This window comes from Pogoniulus pusillus, chromosome 1, assembly GCF_015220805.1.
Source record: "Pogoniulus pusillus isolate bPogPus1 chromosome 1, bPogPus1.pri, whole genome shotgun sequence".
NCBI lineage: Eukaryota > Metazoa > Chordata > Aves > Piciformes > Lybiidae > Pogoniulus > Pogoniulus pusillus.
In genome coordinates this window covers 47,619,759-47,638,594 of record NC_087264.1, presented here as the reverse complement: position 1 = coordinate 47,638,594, position 18,836 = coordinate 47,619,759, and the positions used below count along the sequence as shown (strand labels likewise).

Genomic DNA, 18,836 nt, shown 5'->3' with positions numbered 1-18,836 from the left:
TACAGTGGCAATATGTTATTAATGGAGCAGTAGTCTCTTGCAGGCAAACTATGTTCACTTCTTTCAGAAAAAAATCCCAAACTCAATGCTTTTCCTGACAAGTAATGCTAACTAAACAAGGCTGTGCCATTAGATCAAATATTTGATTTTTTTTATTATTCTTTTTCCTTTGCAGAGTATTGGAAAGGGGTCCTTGTGGTGTATAGACCCAGAATATAGACAAAATCTTATTCAGGCTTTGAAAAAGACACCCTATCACCCATATTCGCATGTGTTCAGTACACCTCCCACATCTCCTCAGGCATATCAAAGGTAAGAACTAGATGCGTTTTACAACTCTCAATGTTTTCATCCAGTGTTACATATGAATCTTGGGTAAGATGTTAAATGTAATCAAGAGATGCAGTTTAGAAACGTGTTAGCAAAAAAGGCCCGGGAGTGCTGGTGGCAGCCTGCCACTGAGCCCTTTGGCAAAAGAGTACCTGAATTTAAAACAGATCTAACCAGATGAAGAGCCCTGAAGTATCTGCTTACTCCTTTGCATAGATGGAAGCACAGTACTCTCACTTGAAAGAAACGGGCTGGGTTTTTTCCACAGGTGAGCTGTGGGTCTTGTGCTGCCTGTGCTGTTCTCAGGTTTCCAGTCGAGCCCTGTGGCCTTTGCTGTGGTTACATCGCCTACGTAAGTGCTGCTCTCTAGGTCGTCCCAGAGGGATGAGAGGGAGAGTAAGAGACAGTTTTTCCCCTGCTTTCATGAAATTAGTTGTAGGGTGAGGGTTCCAATTTGTTTTGCCTTTGATTTTTTTTCTGGCTGTTGCTTGTAGCTGATATTAGAGAAGGAAGAAAGATATCTCCAATTGCCATGCACCACGTGGGGATGCAGAGACAGGGTTTTGACACAAACGCTTTTGTCCGACTGCTGAAGCAGAAGTTGTTTCTTTTGCTTTTCCCAAATGTTAGTAGCGTGCCACAGCTAGGGCAGAAGTGCCGGTCATGGCACCCCACAAAACCAGGAAGGTGTCTTTAACCAGCCGTAGCAGGGATCAACAGTCCACCGGGACTGAGTGACTCTGATGGCTCTGTTCGGATTCTGCGGTGGGGGAGGGTGTGCGTGTGCGGGATTATGATGCTCCGCAGCCGTTTCAGCCCCTGCGCAGAGCCCGATGGGGCGGGCTTGGGGTCGCGGACGGGGATGGGGCCGCGGCCGCGAGGCTGGCGCGGGAGAGGCGCGAGGAGCGTGATGGTCGCCATGGCAACGCAGCTGTCTCCCTGGCAACTGGGAGCCGTTGCGTCACGGGGCCGCGCGGCGCTGCCTGGCGAACGGGCCGGCCGTGGGGGCGCCGTTGCCCTGGTGACGGCTGTGACGGGCGGTCCCGCCGAGCGACCGCAGCGCCGCCGGGCTCTGTCGGAGTGAGGCACCGGCACCGGCGGTTGTGTTCCGCGGCGGGCGGGCGGGCGGGCGGGCGATGGGGGATTCCTGGAGCAGTGCAGCTGCAGCTCTCTCCTTCTCTGAGGTGTGGAGCACTAGAAAATTATTTTCCGTAGCACCATCTTTAGAAGGGACTCTTTCATTTAAATTTCCTCTGGTCCCCAGCGATTGCACCAGTACATTTTTTTCCCGGAAAGACAGATAAATAATTTGAATAGTGGCATTGAAATTGTAATTGGTGTGTTTAAACAAGGCTTGTTTCCAGAGCATCACTTCATTGTTTCTGTTCAAAGAGTGTTTTAATTATGCCCATACAGATTTATTCAAATACTGTCATGTCAAGTAAAAGTGTAATGCACATTTGACACAGAAATGGAGGGATTTTGCTCCTTTCTAATCCCCTCAAGCAAATAATTCCAGCAAAGACACAGGGTTGAGAGCAGGTGGCTTTTTTTTTTTCCTATTTGAGGTGACTGTTGGCTTAACAGGTTGGGTTTGCCAGAACCACTGAGAAATGTGCTGGCAAATATTGCCTGCAGGAGCTCACAGATAACTTTTCCAGGTTAGGCAGAAGGAAGTGATGCAGCAATGCTGGCGCTAGCAGTGCTTGCAAGGATGAGCCATTAGAGATTCCCTGGATGGGGACTGGGTATTAGGGAGTCTGCCCTGCATCCTGCACAGCTGTGGGCCCACTGCTTTCCTTTCCTTGCTATGTGTGGCAAAAAATGCCTATGGAGTTGCAGACTTTGGGCAGAAGTCATGCTGCCCTCCGTGGGGCCAGAACCTGATGACCTGTTTTCGTGTACGGGAGAGCAGAGGCATGCTGACAACTGCCAAACAGCACAGGATTTAAGTAAGCATTTTCTAAACCTGCCTGTGTTCACCAGTACCCAAATGTAGCTGGGCAATGGCAAAGCTGTCTTCTGAGTGAGGAAAAGTGCCACCAAAATACCTGTGAATATGAGGCTCAAAATCAAACTTGTTCTCCTCGGAAACCTGGGGGTGTCCAAGCTGCTGCTGCTGCTGCTTCTGCTGCTAAGCGCTTTCCAGTCTTCCTTTGTAATGGCTGCATTGCAAACCACAGGTTTTGTATGGCTGGAGTAGCAGATGCTTCTTGAATAGGGACCCAAAGGAGGTTGGGGTTTGTATGAAGAAATTGTAGTCTTGTTATTTTTAGCTGGATGTATTTCAGAAGTTCTACTGTCAAGTAAAATATTATTTTCTTATGGTTTTCTAAAATACTTATTTGTTCTCTACCAATTACTGGCAAAATATCAAAACAAGGCTGGTGTAGACCATCAGTGACTGATGAGTTAATTTAATTATGCATTGGCAGTTACATGGCAAAATAATTTTTTCAAATACATTTCCAATATATTGATAAGAAGCTGAACATTCCCTGCATTTGGCAGAACAGTAATCCCATGTGTATGTGATTTCTTTCTCATATGTACAAAGACTTCAATAATGGATAGAAAATGTAGATCCATTCTTGGATCTCCAAAAAAATGTGTTGTTATAGTTACAAATTCTGAGGGGAAAATTTTTCTGATGGTGAAGATAGCATATCTAAAAAAAATCCTTGAGTGGCAGAGGTTTTGCTGTCTATCCATCTTACATAACTGAAACCCACAGCTATGAAATAGTATATAACCTGATACTAATAAAGTATGACTGGAACCAGAGAATTTCCCAATATTACTCTTGCCTCTAGGAAGGAAGGGAATTAATCAGAGGTATTACAAGGTTTATAAGGATCAGTTGGTGCAATTCCACAGAGGCAAATTGACCTATTGCTTTTCTTTATCAGATGTTTTAAAAGAATAAGGATGCACAAATGAATCACATGTTCTGTTTAGTATCTGCATAAGCAGCTTAAGGGTGAATTGAGCACAGAGTGGAGGAATGTATTTTTGTAAAAATATCCCAAGCAAGATGATCACTGAACAGACAAAGTCTTCTTTTCCGAGCGGAGTTAATTAAATCAGATAATCTAACTTTACAATTTCATTAGAGTGTCCTGCATAAACATAACAGGAAGGACCTTTTATGAAGGAGTTTTACACATCTGAATGACTGAGTCAGTGTGACACTAGTATCATTTGAGGTTAGACATATGACTCAAACCAGTTAGTTTGGATTGCTTTGGGTTCCATGTGTAGAAGAGAGTATCTTTGTGGGGGGAGAAGGCAACCTCATGGTGTTCGTACATAAGAAAGGACTTCAGACTAAGATGTCTGAAGTACTTCTGCAGTTCAGGGTGAAGATGATCTCTGAGAAGAACAATACATTAATGTGCATTGTTTCATTTTAATTGAGTGTGTATTCTTAAAAAACTATACTTATGCCAAGTAACCAAAAACCCTTTGGATTTGTATCTAATTCTTTTAAGTGAAGCATGTATCTTGTCATTTAGGATTAATTTCAGAGGTGAACTAGGACTGGTTCACAACACTATAAAAATCAGGCTCTCCTTGCTGTGGAAAAAAATGTGCTTTAGTCTAAGGTGTTTCTTTTTAAATATTTGCAATTATGTTGCCAATATCAACCTTAAAATATATTTCTAGACACAACATCAGTTAGGTAACTATGCAGATGTCTTCTTTACTGTAGGTAGGATTTTTTTCTTTTAGTAGTGCTTCAGGGAGCTCTTAAATGGATTTTCCTTTTTTCTGTATGTGTTACACAGGGCTAATTCTCAATTGTATTTCTCCTCTTGCTGAAAACTGTCAGGAAATGTAAAATAACAGATTACTAGTTTCACGGGTGAATGAAAACCCGATCCCTCTACAGACTTGTGGAGGGTTCACAGTATCAACAACAACAAGGTTGGAAGAGACCTCATAGATCATCAAGTCCAACCCTTTACCACAGAGCTCAAGGCTAGACCATGGCACCAAGTGCCACCTCCAATCCTGCCTTGAACAGCTCCAGGGACGGTGACTCCACCACCTCCCCGGGCAGCCCATTCCAGTGTCCAATGACTCTCTCAGTGAAGAACTTTCTCCTCACCTCCAGCCTAAATTTCCCCTGGCATAGCTTGAGGCTGTGTCCTCTCCTTCTGGTGCTGGCCACCTGAGAGGTTGTTGTGCTGTTTCTCTTATTTACAGTATGTTTTGCTAATTGTAGTTTTCAAAACAGTGGCAAACATTGACACCTCGGTCCTAAGTTGCCCTATGTGATACAATCGCACATATGCCTGAGATGAAGAGTGATTTCTTTCTTGCATTGCCTTAGTCTACCTGTTCATAAAGGCTTCATTAGGCTCCTTGTTGGTTTGTTCCTTCCTATTGAAACAGCTTCTTCTGGATAATGCATAAGTACTCTTTTTATCTGTATGCTTTTAAAATTGAGATCAGAAATGATCTTTTGAGGCCATTTGGTGAAGCTGGTGAATCAACCTTTCACCATTCACTGAACATTTTGAGGCAATGAAAGACACTGCAGGATGTCTTCTTGCAGGAAGTGACATAGAAAATGAACTGATTGGTTGCCCTTTGCAGTTTGAGTGTATGTATTGAATTCTATATTTCATGGATTTTCTTTCAATAGGAAAAGAAACTGACCATGGAGTCTAATGTTAATTTCTGTGCATGTTACAACCCCTTTATAAAAATCAATCTAGACACATCGTGAATAACATCAGAATGAGTTTTGTCTCTTGGTGTGGTGTTGAAGTGGGTCTTCGGGGAACTCTGTTTTGTGACTTTTTGTAGTTCAGAACTACAGATAACACAAGTTTGAATAGCACCTGTACTCCAGGATTGTGTTGCTTTATTTGTGCTTTCTGGAAAGTTAGAGAACATCAGTTCCACTGGTTGTCAGGTAGGAATAACAAAAGAAAACAGAAATTTTGCTGGAGTGGATGACTGTAAAGCTGTAAGTGCATAAGTATTTGAGGACTTCATCAGTCCAGGACTTGTTTTCTGACATAGTCTTACCTGTTATGTAACTAGTAGATTTCTGTGATATGAGAAGTAGATAATTGAGCAGTGTCAGGAAACAAAATAGATCAGCTCTTAACGTTTTTAAAAGGAGTTTAGTATGAAGGAGCCAGAGGGGAGGGAGATAAACTAGGAAAAGTGACAGCAGATCCTGGAGAGAAAAAAGGAGATCAGAAAGTTTGAGTCTGCCCTCTCATGTGACAGTTTCAGGCATCCGTTCTGCAGCACATTTCTGCTTAGCAGGAACAGCTGGTGGAAATAAAAGCAACCCTCTAATCATGTCTGTGGTCCTCTCTAAATTAAATAAATGCTCAAGTGAGATGTTTCTAACTTTTCCTCATCTATACCCTCAAAATGTTACAAATGCCTTGTTTCCTATTAGCCAAATACAAAAAGATTTCGTTGTGTCTTTGCTTTGGCTGTCTGTTTGTAGGCTTTCAGTAAAGAACTATAAAGGAGCATCCCTTCCTTAGATCCAGGAGCATCCCTGTCCTTAGAGCGAACACCAGCCTTTGCTTTACATTGTTATTCATAGTCACATTTGTTGAACAATCTTCCCAGTTATTGGGGAGTGGTGATGGTGGTGGTATTATTTTTTTTTCTTCCTCTTCTTTGTGACTTACATAGATAAATACTACCTTATTCTAAAGATAGCTTGGAATGGTACCATAGATATTTCCACTTCAGTTCATGGGAAAAGAATAGCCTAGGTATGTATTTTGATAGTTTGTTCATAAGTTCCTGTCAAACCCTGGCTGTTGCACTATGAGAGTTGTTAGAGTGGCCACATTGATAGAACTGTGAATTGCTGACTGCAGAAACTTGAAGTTGTGTTTCTGAGACTGTCTTCTGCAACACCCCATCTCTCTTCTTTGCTGTCCCCAGGGCGTGTTCTTGTGCAGTTAGGGCACATGTTTTGCAGTGCATGAGCTGTATGTTACAGCAAAAAGCAGAAAGCATGGGAGATAAATTTCCTTTGGTTGCTTGGCAGGGTTCAGTCCATCTTTCACGCTTTGTCCTGTTAATAGCTGTTGCATCGCTATTAGAACTTGCACCAGTTGCACGTGTGGGGAATCCTTGTAAGGCAATTCAGTAACAGTTCACTGAAATTTTAGTAGTTGAAAATTAAGACTTGGGAGCAAAGGTTTGTGTGATGAACAGTGGATGAAATGAGCCTCATGTTTGTTAGCAGTAATAAGCAGTGGAAATCATCTGACTCCTGCATTTGAAAACAGACTCATGAGGCTTGGGAAGCTGCAAATAGTATCAATGTGTGTCATATCTTATTGCTGTTGGATTCAAGAAAGGTTATTTCCAGAACTCCAGTTAATTTTTAATTTGTTTTCTAATTTCTTTAGTTATTTGCCTTCTTTCATTTGGTGCCTGTAGTAAAAAAAATCTGTACAAGGAAAATCACCTTGTTTGCAGCGCTGTCATAAGATTGAATTTCTTAGAATTCCTAATTTCATGTTAATAGTAATAAATTTCCTGTGAATTAAAAATAAGTTATGATAATTTTAGACTTTTCCAAATAGTGGGGAAGGAGTGGCTTTTCTGGAATGGCTACTCTTATGATTTTAAGGCATTGTGCATTATACCTCTTAATTACAGTATCACAGTATCATCAGGGTTGGAAGAGACCTCACAGATCATCAAGTCCAACCCGTTACCACAGAGCTCAAGGCTAGACCATGGCACCAGGTACATGTTTAAGATGTCTGGCAGAGGTGTGGCAAAAAAAGTGAAACCTTTTATTAAGGCACAGCACTACTGCATGAAAATACATGGAACATGACTACTGTTGAAGCATCAAAATGGTAGCAGTTTAGACTTTCAACCTAATGAGTCCCATATTCAAAACAGTAAAGACCACAAATCCTTCAATCACTGCATCTTGAAAATTTCATTCCTAACAAGGGTGTTAAGAGTTTCAAACCTACAGGGTCAAATCTTTATGCAGTGTTGACAGGCATTGTTCAGGCCTTTTGCATAGTAATTCTGGGATAGGAATTTCGAGTTATCATCATTAAACAAAATGGAAGTCAGAATAAAATTAAGCACCTACTGCTAGAAGTTCAGATAGGTTATTTAGAACGTGCCTTCTACTGTTACTTAATGGCTAATATCACAGTATTATTAGGATTGGAAGAGAGAATAAATAGTCAAAAATTGCAGCTCTGTCTTAAAAACCTACACAGGCATCTCATCTTTTAACCAGACAATTAGAATGTAGACTGGGGAATGGAGAACATTTAAAATATGAGGGAGCTTTTGCTGTTTATGTGACACTCTCAGTATTTGTTAAATTATTTGTTCCATATGTAATATTCTTCTGAATATGTCAGTTCTGCACACAGGTTCCATAGCTTGGCAAAGGAAAGAGGCCAAGCACTTACTTGGCAGCCCCTCATCATCTTGGGGGCAGTCCAGCTGTGTCCAAGAAGTGGAGGAACTGGCTGCATATGACCCAACTTCTCCCCAGGTTGTAACAGAAAGTGACAGATGTACTATAAAAACACTGGTTGTCCATAGAGAAACATCCTGGGAGGTGAGCATGGCCAGTGAGAATCAAATTTCCACTTTTCTTTGCACTTTAGCAAGGAGCAGAACATAAGATGGTCTCATTTCATTGCTGCTCGTGGTGTGACTGTAAAGTCCTCATGAGGTGAGGTCCATGTGATATAGGTGGACCACTGGGTCTTGGGTTAATCATCAAGGGGTAAAATACTAACCCTCAGCCTGGGCTGTGGGCCAGCTGACAGCAGGTAATGAGATCTTGAGCTTCAGGGAAGGATACACTGGCCTTCAGATTTCATAGGCCAGCTTGTCTTTATCCTAAAAAACACCCTCTCTGGTTTCCATGCCACCCTGTCATAGAGGGCGTCTGTGTACTAGGCAACTTCTGTCTCAGTAGTGTTTCCAGTCATTTTATACACGTAGTTATAAATACAGTTGTATTTCATGCCTGTGTTAGGTGCCTGGAATCCCTGCCTGTGTACCTGCCCTCAGATTATTTCTCAAATATCCATCAGTCTTTCTGCAAATGAGTTTTTAAAATCCTAAAGGCCCTGAATCTTAAGCCAAGAGTTAATTCTCCTTGAAACTGTTTCTTTAGTTTTATTCTCAGATTAAAAAGATGAAAACAAGTTTCAACAGATGAGACTTTCTGAATCTTTATTAGCCAGCACACTTTTTCTGGGATACTTACAGTATCCCATCGTATACCTACGTGCATATACAGTATACTGTTTACCAGTAGTGTAGTATCTATATATAGCTTCTTATGTTTTCTGCAGAAGGTGGAGTTTAATTTGTTTGTTTGAAGAAAGCAAATTTGGGGATACTTTTTTTTGTTGATATTTGAACACTTGAATTATGATTATGGCTTCTAATGTCATGAAAGTTCAGCTCAGGGTTAGAGTTGCCTTAAGCAGGTCATGATTGCTGACAGTGTTTGTTCTGCTTTTGTAACTCCCTTGATCACCATCATACCTGGATTTCTGTTTCATGCAGTTTTTAATGTGTGTGAATCTGTCTTCTGTATGATCATACTATGTAAAAGTGACATTCTTACTGTTTTGATAGAACTGGGATTTGAAAGAGTAAAACTATTTTGATAGAGTTGTTTCCTTTTACAGGAATATCCATGCCTCAGAGGAATAAAAATGGAATGGCCTTAAATGGTATTAAAATATCTTATTGTGAGCTTTTGGAATAAAAAGCATAGAGGTTTGGGGTTTTGTTTTTTTTCATTCTGAAACGTTTTTTACACTTGATTTTGAAGTTCAACTTTATGGTTTTCATCTTGTAATAATTTGCTAAGACACCTTGCTTTGCTTCTGGGGCTTTTTTACCCTATGACTGCATGCAGTTTTAGTGATAAATGTGCAAACCTCAGGGGTCTCAGTGCGCAGGTATATGCATATACAGTATACTTTTTTATGTCAAAAGGCAGCCTGGCTGCCAGGGAAGCTGCTGTCTTTTGCACTTAGAAACAAAATGTACTGGTTTACTGCAGGTGACCTATTTTCATTACAAAAGAGTAAGTACTCAGAGCAACAGTGATAGCAGAATTGCTTGAGACAGCTAGCCTGAAGTGGGTTTGTGCAGACAGTTTGACTAGCAAGCACATTAGAGGAGTTCATTTTCTTGATGAATGACTTGTGGAAACCAGAAGAGGAACACTGGTAGGGTAAAGCTGCTGCTTAAGGTGAAGCTGGTTGGGTTGTGTACAACTCTCTGTTTACAAAGGAGCATTGTTTCCACCTCCGTGTGAGGGTAGATCAGAGATTTATGAAAGATCTTTCCTTTCTCTTCATCTCGACTTATTTCTACTTTGTTGGCAATCTCCTTTTAATTGCCACTATTTTGCTCTGAGGGCTCATGTGTATGCTTCAGTTGTGTAGGGTAATTACTCATTGCTCTGCTCTTAAAGCTTCCAAAATTGCATAGCCAATGGGTCTCACTAATAGAAATGTAAATGTATTTCTTTCCTGGCTTACTGCAGGATGAGTGCACTTGTTACGTTTTCTTTTCATTAGCTTATATGATATATTTTAGGTATTGCAGTCCATACTACGTGGGCTTTTATTTGTGGAAGTGGAATAAGTGTAGTTTATGATTCTGCCCTTTTCAAAGATAGCAGTCAGTGTCCAACTTTCTGCAGCTGGTGATTTTTCACATTTTTTGTATATAGTCCCTTATACCTGACTGCTGTTTCCAGTTGTTCTCTATGCCACAGTTTTCAGCCTCACTGATGGGTTCTCTGTGTTTTGTGCCTGGTTAATATAAATATTGCAGACCTCTATGCCTCTCATTGCCTTTATTTTTCCCTGTAACTATTTTTGTCAGGGTTTCATTATATATCCTTCCAAAAGAAGTTCTATTCAAATAGCAGTTACAGGCTTGATGGAGAACTTGCTAAAGTTTATTTGAAAACCTAAGATGCTCAGAACAAACTCTTTTTTGATTCTTTAATGTTTAGAAGCATATATAAGTCTGGATTTTATCTTGTGTTAGTGTGGTGATGATGTAGTTTTTTAAGACACAATGTCACTGCAGAATGCAGGTTCCAGTAAAAGTATATGACAAAGAGATACACATTTAGCAAATTTGGCATCATTACTTTTTATGTTTAACCTGGATCAGAAAGTGGAGAAAAAAATGTAAATAAAAATAAATTGGGTTACTTTCAATTATGTAACTTGCCTTAAAGGACCTTTTTTTTCCCCTTAGGCTGCTGTCTGATCAATGGCAAAATTCTTAGTAACTCCCCAAGTATTTAAGATGTCTATTAATTGGAGTTCCTTCTCTATATGAAGAATAATTCTCTTGTTAGCTGTTTTGCATACGAGAGATGAAGACTCATGAGATTATAAAAGGAAAACCATTAATTATGATGAAATAATTTTCTAAACTTAAGGGAATTAATAACAAACAAAGCTTCTGCAGCAGCCAGCTTTTATTTTGCAACTTGCAAGCATAACGTGATGTACATGGAAAACTTTATACAAATACATTTATTCCATGATGTTTTTTTGCTCCCTGGGTATGTTACCATCAAAATCTTTCTTTGAAAACAGGTTGTACTGATGAGCTCTCTCTTTTGTAATGATAAATGAACAATAGCTTTTGGAGTTTGGTTTGTGTTGATCATGCTGCAGTTAATTTTTTCCTGTTTCTGTGCCCATTTGCCACCCTCAATTTGCTACAAAGGGTATGAGATGCCCTCGAGAAGAGTGGCTATCACTCTGTGGGTGGTACTCTCAGGCACTACAGTTGAAAATCCCATTAACAGTTGCCATCTGATAAGTTAAAACCCCCCAAAACTGGCAGATGAAACTTTTCACAAGCTGTTTGGATTTGCCACTGAGTTTGCCCTTTGGCTAGTCTGAGACAACAAAAGCATATTTGAGCTGTAACCATACACGTGACAGTGGCATGCAGCAGCCTCCAGACTAGGTCTCAAACAGCTGCCTAAGAACCCTGGGATCAGTGTCTTCTGATTGCTCAGCAGAGGGTTGGTTTTGGTATTTGTTTTTATTTTGTGGGATTTTTTTCCTTCTTTTTGTATTTTCTTTGGTTTTGCTTTTTAAAAGTTATTTTAAGATGCAAGTGCTGCCCTTGTACAAAAGCAAACTGTTGTCTCAATTGTGGTGACGGAGGCACTTGTGTCATTGTACTGTAAAGGGGATCCCAGTGATGTGTTTTGCTGTGGTTACTTTTTCCAAAGATTAGGGCTTGTCAGGGAATGATGAGGGCTTCTTAAAGAATTCCTAACAGAGAAAATACATCCTTGAACAATGAAAGAAGGGCAATGAATGTGATCAGAGGGCTAGAACATCTCCTGTGAAGACAGGCTGAGAGGGCTGGGGTTGTTTGAGAAGGCTCTGGGGAGATCCTACATCAGCCTTTCAGTATTTGAAGTGGGCCTATAGGCCAGCTGTAGAACTTTCTGCAAAGGTATCTCATGACAGGCTGGGGGGCTGCCTTCAAACTGGAAGAAACTAGATTTGAATTAGACATTGGGGGAAAAAACCTTCCGCATGAGAGTGGTGAGGCACTGAGATGTTTCAGTTGCCCAGAGATGACTCCAACCCTGGAAATGTTCAAAGCCAGGTTGGGTGGGGTCTTGAACAAGTTGGTCTAGCAGGAAATGTCCCTGCCCACAGCAGTGGGATTGGAACTAGATGATCTTTAAGGTCCCTTCCAACCAAACCATTCTTTGACCCATAACCTTGATGAGGCTAGTTAGCACAGGACTGTGCTAGTTGAATTATGCTGTGTCTGGCTCCCAAATCAGCTTTTCTGCACAAATGAGCATGGACTGAGGGAGCTGGAGCTCTTGAGTTTGAAGAAGAGGACAGAGGGGTGACCTCATCACTGTCTACAGCTACCTGAAAGGACTTTGTGGAGAGACTGCTGGTCTCTTCTCACAGGTAAATGGTGATAGAACAAAAGGGAATGGCCTTAAGCTGTGACTGGGTAGGTTTAGACTGGGCATTAGGAAACATTTTTTCACAGCAAGAGTGGTCAGGCAGTGGAATGGACTGCCCAGGGAGGTGGTTGAGTTTAAAAATCGTTTGCTCAAGTGCTTGAGCATATAATTTCGTAGAGTAGGGATAATGGTTGGACTTGACGATCCTGAGGGTGTTTTCCAACCAGAATGTTTCTGTGCTTCTGAGGCATCGTTGTGCTATGTGTTGACTCAGGTGTGTTCTGGCAGATGAGTGTCTCAGATCTGCTTTGAAGGTTTCTTGATTTGCAAGCCTGTGTTCTTAAGTCACTTACATACTATAGAAATGTTTTCCAGTGCCAGATAAAGCAGCAGAGAGGTAATGCACCTAATCTGAATGATTCCTCAGTCTTCCCAAGCTTAGTAAGAGAGGGTAATTTACATAGCACAGTTCAGCAGTCATTCTAATGCAGCAGCAGTAGAGCAGTCTGCATTGGATGGCACCAAATCAGGCAAACTGTACCCAGGGACTCCAGCCTGGGCAGGACTGGTAACAGGAGCTGATCTTCACTGGTTTTCTTCTAACTTCAGTTGTTGAACTGAACATAGAAAAAGAGAGGTTGTTTTGATGCTATAAACCAATTAACGATAGTCCTCTACTAATGCAGATGCTCTATTTTCACAGGGAAGTCTCTGGCTCTGTTGTATTGCTCTTGTGAACATTGATACTTGAGTGAAAAACTCAAGCAGATAGACTCTGGCTTATCTTTCTTTGGTCGCTGACCAGGCGCAAATAATGAACTTATTAGACTGAATTAATCTTTTAAAGGAAACGGTCTGAGATCCATCTGGTAGAGTGCTGAAAAGCAGACTCAATAAAATCGTAGAAAATTGACTACAAGAAGGAGTTTTCTGTTGGCAGAAAGCTGAATTGGATGACCTGAGGAGAGTCCTCTGCCTGAAATATTTAATGCAAAGGCAAACAGAAATAAGCAATGGATCCTGAGCACAAGGTTTGTGGACAGCATTTTCAAGAGATGGAGAATTAAAATGAACTTGTTCTAGTGGTGAGGGAACCTAACAGTCAGAGAATGGTAATTTGTACAGAGCTAAGCATACTTCTTACCCATCTGAATTCAAAAGCCACCAAAACACAGCCTGATCTCAAGCTATGGTGCAGATGAAAACCATCAATAAAGTCATCTCTGTGTTCGAACATGTGACTGGAGATGAATGACAAGTTCCTACTGCGTGACTGTTGTGTACCCACGCCATTTCTAGAGGATACTTGCATTAATAGATGTGCCTTTTTTCCCAGTGACAGCCAGGTGCTGGCTGCATGTGCCAGAAACATGCCTTCTTACACAGCAACACTGGTGTTGCCTCTTGTCTCTTTAACAGTAGGTTCACTGAATCTAGTGAAACCTTATGCCTTGTACGCTGGCTTCTGTAGAGTCTCAGCACCTGACAAGCCATCTCTTAGGATGCTTCACATGAAGAGTTGATCTCTCAAGACAGTGAGGCAAGTGTTGTCTTTTTCATTTCTTAATGAAATCATAGCTGTTTGCAGATACTTAAAATGAGTGGAATATGTCTCCCTTCTGAGGAAGGACTGGGGGAGCTGGGTCTCTTTAGCTTGGAGAAGAGGAGACTGATTAGTGACCTCACTAATGTTTATAAATACGGGAAGGACAACTGTCAGGAGGATGGAGCAAGGCTCTTCTCGGTGATGTCCAGTGATAGGACAAGGGGCAATGGTTGCAAGCTGTAGCATAGGAAGGTTCCACATGAACACAAGGAAAAACTTTCTCACTGTGAGAGTGACAGAGCACTGAAACAGGCTGCCCAGAGAGGTTGTGGAGTCTCCTTCACTGCAGACATTGAAACCTGCCTGGATGTGTTCCTGTGTGACTTGCTCTAGCAGGAGGGGATTGTACTAGATGATCTTTTGAGGTCCCTTCCAGCCCCTACCATTCTCTGATTCTTCACAGGTGTGCAGTAGTGAGTGAGGGTGTATATGTAGTCACAAATGCACTTAAACTCTGTAGCACTCCTTCAAGGTATGATGGAAGCAATGCAACTCATCAGACTGAGTTTCTTGTGCTAGCCTTCAGCTTCAAAACAATAAAGACACTGTGCAATATCTAAGTGTTAAAACTTTATGTGGACTTTTGATGATGCAATCCTACCAACTTGAAAATCTTTTGAAGCTTTTGCCTGAATCAAAGCTCAGGGTTAGTCTTTGGTTTAGTGGGAACAAATGTCTGTTGGACATAGACTTTTGCAGGTTTGTTTTAATGCATTTGCTAGATTGAAGTTTCCAATTACAGAATTAATTTTGCTTCCAAGTCTGGCTGGGAAATGGTCAACATTAAGAGTCCATTGGTAAGAGAAGTCATTGTTCCTTTTTTGGCACTACCTGCAAATACAGTCATTAGCTTTCGTAAGTCTCCTCTTTGCTTGTTGTCCTCCAGGGAATTGTATTCTGCAATATTTCATGAAAGAAAGGCTGTCTCTTCTCTGTGCTCAGACCCCTCACATTGGTGCATTCCTCAACAGCAGCCTTGCTGCAGTGCTGGAAGTGAGATGTGTTGAGCACTTCCTCGTTTCCCTCCTCCTTCCTGCTGCTAGTGGAGCTCTGGAAAATGCCTGTGCTGAGTTGTGTGCTTGTCTAACAGGGCTTGGGCCAGGCATGGCACCTTCACGCCACCCAGCCCTCCACGTGCTGCAGATTGCCTGCAAAGTTGCGGAGCAATTTGAGCAACAGTTCTTTGGCTCTGTAAAATCTGGCTGCTTATGCTGTTCAGTTTAAAGACAAAATGCTTCCTGCTAATTATTAACAGTTATTCTGCAGGAACAAATTCATTACAGGGGCACTGAGCCCCAGCCCACTGTCCTTTTCAGCACTTGAACAATACAGGAGAGAGGGGGACGAAATGGCAAGAGAAACTGGAGTGCACCAATTAGTCCCAAGATTAGTCCTGAAAGAGGATTGCAATTTCAAGGCCAAAAAGAGTAAGGAGTTGGTAAAAGGATTTGAGATGAGATTATAGGACCTAAAAGTGCCTTTCTTTTGTTAGGGAAATAATTCAGCAGTTTCGCTGGAGTTGGTGTCACAATCCAGTTCTTAAAGTTGATCCCCAGTTGCATTTCTTAGTGCTTCCTGCAAAATCAAAGTTTTTTTAACAAACAAATAAAAACAGAGGGGAAAGCCTCATCAAAAGGTCTGCTGTTTTAGGGAAGCTTATTTGAATTCTTTAGGAAGGGAGCCAAGGAAAGGAGCCACATTGAACTTCCTTTTTTTCCTCTGAGGAAACTTTTTTCCTGGTGGTTACTATGAGACCAGCACAGAAGTCACTCTTTCACTGCTCATCCTACAGATGAGTTACAGTACCAGTTTTTGTTTACCTGCTCAGAGATGCAAATCAGGTAGTTCCCACTTCAACTAAAAGCACCTCCTCTGCGGGTGTTGTAATGGTGTGCGTCCCTTCCTCTGGGAGGGCAGCAGGCACTAAGCCTTTTTGCCCTGTTGAGACCATGATACACATGCACATAACAGTAAGTGTGTCTGGGGCTGAAGACTGGAATTTGCTTGAAGATAACAAAGAGAGGTCTTTCACTGCCTCTGCTTACAGAAGGAGGATTACTGAATAGAATTACAGACATTGTGGGTTTAATAGGAAATGTTGTGGTTTAGTCTATTTGTCAAAGACTGTGTGAAATGGTGACTCTCTCTCTGCCCTTTCCAAGAGGGAAGTTGTTTCTTTTAGAGTGGCTTAGACTCATAAGGTGTGGAGGGATCATGAATGTATCTATTATCAGGGTTTTTTTCCTTTCTTTTTTAGTGGAGTTTCTCACTGTAAAACTTACATAGGCAGGTTTGAAAGCCTGGCTTTCAGTTTGCTGTGCCCACAAGTTTAGAGGAGTTTGTCAGCATGAAGGAATAGTGAGTTCTGCCATGCTCTTGATTTCCCTTGCTACTGCATTTCACAAGAATCTTTGTTAAACCTGCTTTCAAAGGCAAATGCTTAAAGCTGTCCTCCAGTGTGGCATTGAGAGCTTAGCAGGCATCATCTTGCCACTCAAACTATTGTATACTCTGAGAAAAAAACTCTCTTTTAACAGAGGAGACCCTTTTTCCTTAGAGAAAACCATTAAAATAGGACATTCTGCATACTGCTCGTTGAGCTGAGTTGTTCTCTTTGGACTTCTTTTATAAATGAGTATTTTAATTCCCATCTAAAACACTTGTTAAATGCGAATTTTTTTTCCACTTTGTTCTTTATTCTATTACACTGCTCTCATATAATCTAGTGAAACTTACTTGCTGCTTTCTAGCCTTCACAAGCTATTCCAGGGTCCCTGCAAGAAAAGAGGGAGAGAGATCAAGAGATGAACCTTTCAGTAGTTTCCATGGAAATTGATGAAGAAACACAACCTCTCATCCTGTTTAAGGGACTTGTGTAAATGTAAGCTTTAATAAGGCTTTAGTTGTGAAGTTCTTCCATGCTGAGATGCTAAAGGGCTTACAAAATAGCCATAAACTTTCTGAAAAAGAATAAAGACAGTAATAAAATCCAAATGGGGTTCAGCAGAGAAACTAGTGCGGAGGAGGAAACAGTTTAAACAAGTACTGGCAAGTCCTCTTAAGAATAGGGCAGAAAAATAGTTTTGAAAAGGATCCAGAGTGCAGTGAGATGACAACAGTTTCTGCTGATGACATGCAAGTCCCGCTTTACTTCAAGTCATGTTTCTCTATGATCTAAAATTTAAGTGCAGGGACTTGCTAGTTGAGCATGTTCCAGCTGAACTGAGAATTACAGGTGATAGTCACTGCACCTAACAGAGGCAGCTGTCTGAATGGTTCAGTGCTGCCATGGCTGGGCTTGCTGCTTTCCAATATGTGACTGTTTACTCCCAGTCCTGCATGTGTTGGCTGGAAAATATGGTGATGCACGATACATGACACTGGAAAATGAGACTTGTTGGTGGCTTCATTGATAGTCATGAAAATTAACTAGAGTGGTGTGGCAAAGTCATTTGTTCCATTTTTACCCCCCATGATTTGTCAGAAGTTACACTAACACATGAAGAAAATATTTCTGCTTAATTGGCTGTGGTAAACGGGTGAGCTATAAATTAATTGCCTCTTTAAAAGGTTATGTCTCATTCATTTTGCAACTGATTAGTATCATTTCACTAGAAAGAGCATGCTTGAGGTCATTTGATGTTTGAAAAGCATAGTTTCTTACTTTCTGTGATTTGCTGCTTTAGAGAGCTCACATATAATCTGGGTATGTCGGGATGTCAGTGTCTCTTTCTAAACACCACTGAACCATGATTAATTGTTTCCTGTAATCTAACTCATTGATTTTCTATATTTGAGGTGATCCAAGGAACAGCTTTTCTCCAGGGAATAATTACAAAGATAGAGGGAGAGTGCATATACACTCATGAACATATTTTTGCTAGTTAATACTAATGAGGAATTCTTGCAACCCCATGGCAGATACTGATCCAACTGGAAGGAGAATTGCACAGTATTTGACAGATCTGACACCCATCCCTCGCAGCTCTTTTTGCTGCTTGCAGAGATTGTACTCTTTGTTAGTGGTTTGGGGTTGCCCACCAGCAGATGGAACTCCTAGAACTCTCTTGGTTTGTCAAGGAGAGAGCTTGTTGTCTCCTCTGCTACCTGTTAAATTAGATCTATTCAGTGAGAAGCACAGAGAACTGCTGAATTGTCTTTAAATTTCTTGAGCTTTATCAAGAGAGAGTGAACACCCTAGATGCTTTTGTGTTTTGGCATGAAGTTATTGCCAAATTACTGTTTAGATGTTCTCTGTGGAAACAGTGAACATAAATAAGTGAAGTAGAAGGAAACAGACCAGAGACACAGAAACCAGTATCTCATTTCAAAACCATGTGCCTCTGCATCTTCAACTTTTATTATACAGATTTTGTTTCTACACCTCTGCATTCTGTTGCAAATCCCATAGTGTTTAAGCCTTGTTTGACTGAGTTGCATCCAATTTCTGCAGAAACAGCTGAGGAGAAACAGCAAAGTTAGACCACATTATAGATTCCAGCATGGAAGATGACGTTTTTTGCAGTAACAGTACTGGAAGACAGTAGCTGAAAGGTACAGCTACATCAGTCACATGAAGAATTGCTGCCTTAAAAGTAGAAGTATGACCTCTCATTAGCAAGTATGGGAAGATGAGCTTTTCTTTTACTTAGAGGGTTCCTTCATTCAGGTGTTATTGTAACTTGAGTAAATCATCAAATATTACTAAGTACAATGTTAGTATTCTCAACAGGGTGAAGAGTTGTTTGGAGAGGTAAGAATTAGAGAGTACTGAGTTTTATTTTCCATTGTAGGTGGGAGGTTTACTTCTCTGCTAAGATGACAGTAGCTAAAGGTAATTTTACAATGTGTCAGAATGAAGTCCCCTGAGTATTTGTTTACAGTTAGGTTTGCAGAATGTGTGAAGCTCATTATTTCATA

The 18,836-nt window shown here is 41.1% G+C and overlaps 1 protein-coding gene across 13 annotated transcripts in view; it reads left to right on the top strand.

Annotated features, from left to right (window-relative positions):
• Positions 1–18,836, top strand: part of FOXN3 (forkhead box N3) — a 233,356-nt gene that overhangs the window by 128,866 nt on the left and 85,654 nt on the right. For all 13 annotated transcript variants that reach the window (XM_064151479.1, XM_064151459.1, XM_064151469.1 and 10 more), the window contains one exon: positions 176–312. In XM_064151479.1, the coding sequence (XP_064007549.1) occupies positions 176–312 (137 nt within the window). The remainder of the gene's footprint in view (positions 1–175; positions 313–18,836) is intronic.